This window comes from Musca vetustissima, unplaced genomic scaffold (genome assembly GCF_032173495.1).
Source record: "Musca vetustissima isolate MV318-11 ecotype Yass unplaced genomic scaffold, APGP_CSIRO_Mvet_v1 utg154250, whole genome shotgun sequence".
Lineage (NCBI taxonomy): Eukaryota > Metazoa > Arthropoda > Insecta > Diptera > Muscidae > Musca > Musca vetustissima.
The window spans coordinates 9509-20204 of record NW_026885652.1 but is presented as its reverse complement, the minus strand read 5'-3'; the positions used below and the strand labels follow the sequence as shown (position 1 = coordinate 20204).

Here is a 10696-nt window from a genome sequence, read left to right as displayed (position 1 = left end):
TACTGCAAGAATCTACTCGATTTTACTATTTTCTTCGATATCATAAAGGAAAAAAGTGTAAAAAATAGTAGATTCTTGCAGTACAGGAACATACCAGTAATATTTTCGAATGTTCAAAATAATTTTTTTTTTTAAACATTTTTTGTTTTATACATATTGACATTAGTATTACGTTGGAATCAAATCAGCTGGGTTTTGCTATTACCTTTTATAATTGTAACATTTTGCAAGTCGAAGAAAAAGATGAAAAAGCTGAAATTATAAATTGTTATTTCGTTTATAAGTATTTTGTACGTTTACATTGTACAGGATTTTGTTAACCCAGTGGGTTTCAAATGTCAATTCCATTGTATTTATGTTAAATTAATCCTCACAAAGTAGGTTAACCAAGCAAAAAATTCTAATGTAAATGTCGTTTTTAATAAAAAATTATGTAGATTTATGAAAAATAAAGGTGTTTTTTTGTTTATAGGTTATGGATTATGAAAAATACATATGCAGGTTTGAACGCAAAAACTATAAGTCTTTTGTACCCTACTTATTTTGACACACATAATGGTGTTTTTACACGATATGTATTTTACATATGTGCTGTCAGTTTATTTACATATGCAACTCGAACTCGTCATGTGAAAGACACGGAAATTTCAATGTGTCAAAACGATATGCAATTATAAATTATAATTAAACATTAAACAATTTTATTTATTGTCACTGTCTGATAATAAACGTAAACGTTTGCGAAAGACTACAATATTACTGCCATTACTGGAATGATTTTGTGGATCATTATCATTTCTAGCCGACTGTATTGGGACATCAGTAGATTTTTGAACGAAATCAGTTATCTTAGATTGAGTTTTATTTCGCGTTAACCCATTATAAACTTCCCTGTAAGATGCTCATAACTCAGAACACACACCAGAATTATATAAAATGTTGCCATATCAGAAATTCATGCCATGCAGGGTTGTTACTCTAATTAAGGCAGGGATGTTTGAGCAAAAGCATTCCAGAATTTTCTTCAATAAATAAATAGTTCATGTAAAAAAAGTAATTTTGCTTTTTTTTGTATTCGTGATATTTCAAATTATGTCGTGTAAAAATAGAAATATTTTTTCGTATTTACTCGTGTTATTTCAAATTCGTGTAAAAACAGAATTAGGTGTAATTGTACCATGTTTATACATTTCATTACATTCATAATTTCTTTGGCAATTAATTTTTTTAAGAATTGTTCTCCATTGAAAATGTATTGCTATGTATTGCTCTATATATTTGCTATTGTCTACCCAAAAAATCGTTTGTAAACACCAAATTAGTTTGATTATGTCGGATTGTAATAGATTACTGACGCATCTACCTTATTAAATATATTCTAATCTTACGCACACGCACGAATTTAGGTAGGGACTCCTGACCTTGTTTTGGTAATTGGGTAACTGGTATTCGATAAAAAAAAGATGGCTCCACACCGCTTGAAAAAGCATTAAATTTATACAACTAAGTTGAAACGCGTGAAAAATAAAAGAACTTTTGTGCATTGTTAGTATTTTATATAAAAATCGAAGTATTTTGCAGTGTAGTGAAAGACGGTTCGTCTTGTGTAAAAATGCGTAGAAGAAGTGAACGAAAAAAATCTACTGACGTATCCTCACCAGCTCCGGCGTCGCGTCGTACCAACCGCCGTAGAAAATCGCCATCCATATCTGAAGATGACAAAAATGAATTAAAATGTAATGATACAAATGAAAAACAGGTATCAGAAACTGGGGAGCACAGTGCCGGTGAAAAAGAAAGGGATTCCAGCGAAGAGCGCGTTGGTATTAGGCGTAGACGAAGTTCACGCAGTACAAGAACTCCGGTCAAAGAACAACAAGAAACAACTAGCCCTGTGCGTCGTCGTCGCAATCGAAGAGAACAAACACCACTGGATAATAATATTGCATCTATTCAAGAAGAAGGAAATGTTGCTAATGACGAAGATGAATCTGAGAAAAACAAGAAAGAACAAGAACCAAGTCAAGGTAAATTGGATGTTTTAAAGGAGGAACAAGAAAATTCAATACCTTCGGAGGAGAAGGTAGACACAAATGAGGGCGATGACAAAAAGCAAGAAGAAAACCAAAAAGTGAACGACGAAAGTCCCGATAATCAAGAAGAAGAAATTTCTGGGAAAGCTGAAGAATGTAGCTCAAAGAATGAAAAAGTAATTGGAACGTTCGAGGAAGAGTCGCATTCGTCGGTTAGAAGTGACAAAGATATAGTGTCACCGGTAGAAGATCAAGATGATAAAGATGAGGTAAAATTGCACACTCGTGATAATTCCCCCAGATCACGTAGTAATAGCAGCCCACAAAAGCTATCCCCAGTAAGGAAGGACACCAAGGAAGACGAAGGGACTGAAGACGGAGAAGTTATCGAAAAGGAAGAAAAATGTATTGAAGAACACACAACGACGGATGACACACCCCAAAAGGATGAACCTAAGTTGGAGGAGGTAAACCATAAACAAGATGGTAAAACTAATGAAACCTCTAATACTACTGCAGCAGCTGATACAGGTCACACTAACAACAAGAATACTACAGCAGTTTCCGCCACCAATACCACTACCCGCAAACGTCGTTGGATAACAAAGAAAACCACAGAAAGCAAAGAACCTATTATGGCCATTTCCACAGATTCGTTGAAGACTCTTATTGCCGACGTTCACCCTGTGCCGTTGAGCGATGTGCAATTAGAGTCTTCTTCTGATATTGAGGATGTGACCTCCGAGCGTGAGGAAGGCGAACAGTCACCTTCACCAGAACCGGAAAGGCGCCGTATTTCCACAGACAAAGTTGAAATAACAGTGAAGCCGAGGCCACAACCTAAAGAGAATAATCGTCAAGATCAAATGGTTCCTGGTGTTGGAACTGTACCGGACCCCATACAACGTCAACCTAGTCCGGCCCGAAATCAATCCAGTTGTGTTTTATATATAACAAATTTAGTACGCCCGTTTACCGTACTACAATTAAAAGGACTCCTAGCAAGAACTGGAAAAATAGTCGAAGATGGCTTTTGGATTGATCGCATTAAATCCAAATGTTACGTCGAATATGAAACTGAAGAGTAAGTAAATGACATATGTACATAGTCATGATAACAACATTAATTTTCGTTTTCAATCGATTTAAATTTTGGTCCATTCACGTACTGCAAGAAGCTTTTAGTTTTTTCTACCCGATATCACAAAGAAATTTTATTATCGTATTAAAAGAACGTGATTCTTGCTGTACGGGAAGCGACCAGCATGAATATTTTTGTGTGCTACGTTGGAATTTAGGTAACGTTGTTATTCTCCAAATGATAAATTTTGACAGTCAATGAAGACTTCAGCCGGCCTTACCGGTTAACCTTATAACCATAACCTTGGCAGCGATTTTTTCAACAATGATAACCAGGGTCTGAGAGACGAATCATGCGACATATCTCCCATATACCGATATTATCACAATTTGAAGATTTCCACCACAAATTCCACCAAAATATTTCGGACTAATAAAAATATGTTTTGATATGTATTTCTTTTTTTGTTATTTTAATTTTGTAATTATATTTCTAGCAAAACATTTTTAATATTTATTGTTTCTTTTTGTTTCCATTTAGTGAAGCCATAGAGACACGTCATGCATTACATGGTGTGCGGTGGCCTGCTTCAAATCCTAAATGTTTAAATGTCGATTTCGGAAATAAGTCTGATATGCTTAAAGTAATAGAATCCACAAAAGAAGAGGCTCCCAAGTTTGGCCAAGAAACAAGCAAAGACAATGTATTAGTTGGTTCGGGCTGGAATAGAGATCGCATTGAAGAGGAGAAAAGGGTGAGTTCAACACGATCCATTTTTTTTTTTTTTTGATATACTTATGTTTGTGTCATAGGGGTCTCGGCCAGTGCGCGAGTGGGATGTTGGCAAAAAGGAGAACATGGATCGGGACAATAAAGGTATCAAGGACATGGAAAGACGCCGAGAACGTAGCAGGGATCGTGAACGTGATAGCTCTAGAAACAGAGATTTTGATAGAAATGATCGCGAAAGGAATGACCGCGACAGAGAAAGGAGACTGCGCCGTGATAGAGAAAACCGGAGCAGTAGTCTATCACCTGGTAAAAAAAATAACTCAGCAGTACAATTACAATGACATTATTTATTATGTTCACATTTTCAGCACGAAAACAAAAGAAAAAAGATGATCCTCCACTGAGATTATTGGATGACCTATTTCGTAAAACAAAGGCAACACCTTGTATATATTGGTTGCCTTTAACTCCAGAACAGGTACAGATAATTTTCTCTTATATGTATATTAACATTTTTTGCTAATTAAAAAATGAATTATTATTATTATTTATTTATTCATTTCAAAGCCAAGCCAAAAAGCCTTATATGGCTTATATATTGCTTGCATATGTTGTTGCACAGTTACATCATGTAAAACAACCTTCGCCCAAGCAATGCTATATCCTATACACATCACTAATAATATAGATTATTTTAATTTGAAATTCTGCTAAATTAATCGGCTTCACAGCCCAATATATCATCCAGGATATAATTCCTATATTAGGTACGATAAATTTCCAGTAAAATCACCCGAAAAAGTTAGTGAAATCCAGTATTAATACATATTTTCTGTAAAATACATGTCACAATTTGGAGTCTCGGAACAAAATAGGATTTTTTATAAATTTGGACTCATATAATGTGCATTGCTTAATATCTTCCAAATAATGAAAATATTCAAATTGAAATACTTCAATATGTCTCTACTTCTCTCTCATCTCACTCTTTATTTACTAAACTTTTGTTTATCGAACATCTAATATGTAGTATCAATATGTTCAAATTGTGATAAATATACATACGTATTTATGTACACATCCTTAAATCGTTTCACAATTAAAATCAAGGAATTAATTAAAAAAATACTTTAGTCTGAAACTTTAAACAATGGGTAATTAAAACCTATTCCAAATCGTTCGATTCGAATTGTGCTAATGTACTAATTACTTTTGTTTCGTTATATGATTATATTATAATGTCTGTACAACTTGATTCTTTACTTCAATTTGTGCATCAATTGGAGAACCAAAAACTGTTCGGTTTTAAAATGTATGACTTTTTTAAAACATCGTATCCCAAAATCATTCATAGGCAAAAGTTCATTACTTCATTCCCTCTATTTATTACATTAACCTTTAAACAATTTTGTATGAGGGCTTGTGTATATTTGTAATAAAAATATTTTTATTCAAAGCAGTTACTTAATAATATTTATTTTAACATTTATTTGCAGATTGCTGAAAAGGAAGCTTTACGTTTGAAGCGCTTAGAAGAACAAAAGCAACGTCTAAAACAAAGAGAACTTGAACGTGAAAAAGAACGTGAAAGGGAACGTGAACGTGAAAGAGAACGCAATCGACAAAATCACGATCGAGACAGATCAAGAGATCGTGATCACCGACGACCAAGGTCGACTGATCGAAGGCGTTCACGCAGCCGTGAACGACGTCGTTATTAAGGTGGTCGATGGTGGTATATTTATCTAATTGCAGATCAATTAAGAAGGGGCATATTTTCGATGTCTAATTCCATATTTCCTTCTTTTAGGGAGACAATGATTTTTTACACACACTCATATATATATTCAAAAAGAAACATGGCAAATTGTTTTTCTCGACCCTACTAAAATTTGAAATTTCGTTACAGTTTCAAATATTTATGTATAATTACAAAAAAATGAGATGGTTTGCCAGAAAAAAAACAATTTTGGAAAAAATTGTTTATAATTTGTTTCCAAATCATCTGGTTTCTTTAATAAATTTATATCGTCTCATTGCGTATCTCAAATATTCTTAGGTATTCCTCTAAAATCAAATGGATTTATTTCTCTCCTTCATTATACGTTGTGTATATTCTTTACTCTCCTTTATATACATTTATTTGCAATTTTTTGTTTTTATTTCTATTTTGTTTTTCATTTATTAAAACATTTTTGATCTTAAGAACATTTTAGCGCATACTAGAAATTCGATATCTGATCTGCCATCCCTAAAAATAACGTTTACTGCTACTACTACATTCAGACCGTGTATGTTGCCATGTCCATATAACATCAAATGGCCCTGGTAATGATGGAAGGAAATCACACTCCAGCAGTGAAGCTTATCACATAGCCGTTAGTTATATTGATTGCGACGAAGTCCTCACTAAGCCAAATACATGAGAAGCATCATCTGTAACGTCTGCTGAATTTTAATTTTTCTGCTAGAAATAAAACTAATACCAACAACGGTACGTTCATGTTTACGTACATTTCACAAGCGATGGTGACAAGAAATACTCCAGAATAAAATTAATTGGAAGATATATCACATATATGTGATATATCAAGCAGGATTACGAAGATTCTGTTATGACCTAAAACACCACGCTAAAGTATAAACACCACTTACCCACATCTAAACACCAGATAAATATTACATATTTAAACTTTTAAATGTTTGTAAAATCCACATAAAATATTATAACAGTAAAAATAAATAAAGAATACAATACATTCCTTCTTGCCTATGCTTATGAAACGCTCGCAATTATACACGAAAACAGTCAATGACTAAGACTTGATAGGTTATTTCGTATACTATGAATTTCGTCCAGTCTGATAATTGTAACACGGGTTAGTTAAGCGAAGGCTTAACAAATCGCCATTTTGTAAAATTTTATGTTTAAGCCCTTGGGGGTATTATACTTTTAAATTGCGTCCTTCTTGTGAGCCGTCCGTTTGTTCGTTTTTGCTTATTTTACGAATCAGTTTATCGCGATAAATTCTTTACCAAACGAATGTTTACACGCAATAACGTGAGAGCACATAATACCGATCTTTGTTTGGTGATTGATAGAAATGGAATTTACTGGGTAAATACCCTATGTCAAGTGGTTCGGCAGTTAATGAGTTTATACCCAATTTTTGGGTAAATACTCAAAATAGGGGAACCTTTGTAGGGGGGCTACCAGTAAACGTGGACCTACATACATAAATTGCATGGACATTTGGTACCCAAAAAGAACACACTGTGCCAAATTACAGCCAATTTGGCTGTAAAATGTGTCTAATAGACAAAAAATACGTTAAATCGGGAGATACGGTTATATGGCGGCTATATCAAAACTTGGACCCACGGACCCCATTTTGGATTTCTATATTTACTTTGACATTAAAAAATGAATGCAAAATGGTTCCGCATATACGGGTATTTACCCACGTCTTTAAAGTATCGTAAAACTATCCATTCTAACAACGTTACCCATGGTACAATAATACAAGGTAGGGCAGCTTGAGGTGAATAACAAAATAGCACCTATGCACGTGTGGCTTCTTCTGCCAAAAATAAAATAAATATACGCAACACGAGTTTTTGTGTTTATTTGACATTTTTTCAACACAAAACTAAAAACGCGAAAAATGAATGAAAGGTTATGATTTCTTCCCAAAATCCAGTAGGTAATACCATCAAATGTTTGTTTCATCCATAACAAAGTAATTACTTCCAGACGAACATGTTAAAAACATAATTTTCATTTCAATTAAATTTGAATATATTTCAATGTATTTTGAATTTATATGACATAGTATTCAAAACAATACACACATATACACAAAATATGTATTTTGATTTGATGGAACAAGCCACCTTGAGAAAAAATGGTAATCAGTTGATAGCTGTGCCCTACCTTGTAATAATTATACCATGACGTTACCTATAATCCGACGGAGCGTAGAGAAAATTCAACTTCCCAATTTTTTGCAAAATGTTGCGTACGGCCGTATTACCCAAATACGTCGAATCCTTATATTCAAGCGAATAATACAAACCGCATATTAAAATTGAAATTTTATTAAATTAATCCAAATATTTTATGTTTACATTCGAAATTTCATATCTTTTGAAAATTTTTGTATTTATTTTCAACAAAAGAAAAAAACAACAAATACGTTCTGCCAAAGTTGAAATTGTTCAACTTGAAATTTTGTACGCTCTACGTATTTCGGTAACAATCATATAATGCCATGTTCTGACGGGCATTCGAACAACGTAGTTCGCTCTCAGAATTACGTACATGAATTAACCCGTTCATACAACACTATTCTTAATTCATCAGAGTTTTTTATTTCAAACTTTTTGTTTCTTGTTTTACACCAAAATTGTAACATATTTGCGTGAATCACATATGGATCTAAATAGAAAAAATAATTCTCTTTCTCCGGACTATAATATCAACCCCTATCTCTTTACTTTTAATTCATGTTTTCCATTTTTCCTGAAAATATTGTTGTTTTCAATACATTTTTATATTTTCTCAACTCAAATGCCACATTTAAAAAATTGGAGAATTTTTGTTTGGGTTTCCCCACTTTTGTTTCTCGTTTTGTACGCTAATTAGAACAAAGGGAAAAGAAATGCATATTGCATCATGTAGACAACAAAATTTACATCCTTCAGCATATATAAAAACTAGAATTTTGTTTACTTTTTATTCATCATTTTCAATTTTACTGAAAAAGTTTGAAAATTTTAAAAAAATGTTCATGCTGTCAAAATTAATTTATTTTCGATAAATTCTCTCAATTGCTAGAGATGGGACAAAATTCTTGGTGATTCAGAGAGTGATTCAATTTGAACAACGTACAAAAGTAGGTGTTCGCTCAGACAATTTTGTATGGGGAACTAAGTAATTACTTCATAATTAAGGGTCGAACAACGAATGAGAGAGCGAACAACGCTCGTCTGTACATGGCATAAATACATGTGTTCTACTTTTGTGGTGAAAAACGACGAACGAGCTAGTTGAATTTTAGTTAGGGCTGTAAATCGATTTGATAACAGAAACCCGGAAATAGGGTATAAGATGTTGTATTACAGATTCAATATAGTGAATACCCACAGATGGGTATTTAGCCACTGCCCATCTCTAGTGATTGAAATTCTTTCTGACATTCGCTCACGAATGAAAAAGCGCGAATTCTCGCGAATGATCAATAAAGCAACAAGAATAAGAACAAACTTTCGTGAACTCAATAGTTTTTGGGCATTTGTTTTGTTATTCCACACATGCTCAACACTTTCTGCTACATTCGCTGTGTGTTACTTTTTTATGGTTGTTGTACTAGCAGCCCTATTGCTTTTACACAATGGGCTGAGATGACAGACGTTGGCCGAGTAAGACTCGGGTCATTTCGGACGTAGATGTTTTAACGGAGTTCGGGAACATTGATTGTTTTTTGAGTTTTATAAATGAATGCTATTCAGCAATGAATGCTCGCGAATGATCGTAGATGCGACGCATTCAGCAAAAGTTTACGTTCATGAATGGGAAAATTCGCGAGAGATTGCAAATCCTTGTACATTCATTGTAACTTTATCAGGGGGGTTACTCTGTATTGCGTTGCGAAAGCCAAATGCGTTAAGAGTGCAATTTGGTACTCTTTATCGCTGACGCAAACGTATTCGCAAAATAAATCGAAAATAATGCAACACTGGCATCACAAAGTAAACTATAACGGAGAATAAGAAAAGCAAACGTCGAAAAATTGTAAATAAAAACATATTTTTGTGCGACACGAGTGTTTAAAAATAATAACTTATGGATTCGGTGGCGTTATGATTAGAATGAGAATGATGAACGAATTAAAAAAATTAAGAGATCAACCAAATATATTCTCCCTATTATGTGACAAACATTTGTTGCGTACCGCCTACTGCGGCTCCTGGTGGGGTTCCAACCAGCTTAGTCGGGGCACCGCTTTAGGGGTGAATTCCCAACCCTACCACCATCAGCACTAGGGGTCGAACAATCAAAAAGGAAAACGGAAATAAAACAAAAAAAAAACAACAATACAAAAACGACAACACACATACGACCATAACGAGGGAATTTGGTGTCAATTATTCCCGCATTTCGCCCGCCCAACCTTGACCCTTGTTGTCCTCATAAACACTTAATTTTAAAGGGCCCCTATTTCCACACACACTCACCTTACTGCAACATCGTCCTATCTTCCTCCCTCACAGAAAACAATTAGCAATTCATATTAATCTAAACATTTACACATAAACAATTGGTCTGTTCCCGTACTGCAAGAATGTACGAGTTTTTACTATTTTTTCGATATCATTGTTCCAGAACGAGCAGTGACTGTGTGTCATAGTTTATCAGAGTTATCAATTTTTAGTGAATATCGTTTGACGTTTACAATGTAAACCGTTGTTTTGCGTGTTCCTCTTTCTTCTCATATTCTTTTTATTGTTGTTCTGAGCGCAATTGTCTCATTTTGAAATTTGATCTTGTTGAAGAAGGAGGTGCAAAACTGCGGTAAGATATAACTGTTTGTCGTATATTATTGTTTTTGTAATGTTACAGTTATTATTTTGTAGAAATAAACATCATCACCACGTACATTTGTACTTTACATAAAAAGCCGTCGTTTGTACGTTGTTTAACGCAAGCCTCCTGCCCTTCTAGCCGCAGCCAGCAACATTTCTTTATTTCGCAGTTTGCTGTTGTTTTAAACTGCAATTTTTCATTAAATATTCCTGCAATTTATTGCCGTGGTGATTTTTGTAAAACCAAATTAGATTTGTTGGAAAA

At 33.9% G+C, this 10696-nt stretch overlaps 1 protein-coding gene across 1 annotated transcript; it reads left to right on the top strand.

The window, feature by feature from the left end:
• The first annotated feature begins 1612 nt into the window (after positions 1 to 1612).
• Positions 1613 to 5567, top strand: LOC133332877 (apoptotic chromatin condensation inducer in the nucleus-like). Its single transcript, XM_061541245.1, has 5 exons — positions 1613 to 3117; positions 3655 to 3868; positions 3927 to 4152; positions 4215 to 4324; positions 5343 to 5567. Exons 1-5 carry the CDS (start codon positions 1613 to 1615, stop codon positions 5565 to 5567), a joined length of 2280 nt encoding a protein of 759 aa, XP_061397229.1.
• The last annotated feature ends 5129 nt before the right edge of the window (positions 5568 to 10696 follow it).

Excerpts from the sequence above, each read along its gene's own strand:
- LOC133332877 (XM_061541245.1), top strand. The coding sequence starts at position 1,613 with ATGCGTAGAAGAAGTGAACGAAAAAAATCTACTGACGTATCCTCACCA. Across the intron at positions 4,153-4,214 it reads GAGCAGTAGTCTATCACCTG|CACGAAAACAAAAGAAAAAA; the intron begins GTAAAAAAAATA and ends TCACATTTTCAG. Across the intron at positions 4,325-5,342 it reads TGCCTTTAACTCCAGAACAG|ATTGCTGAAAAGGAAGCTTT; the intron begins GTACAGATAATT and ends ATTTATTTGCAG.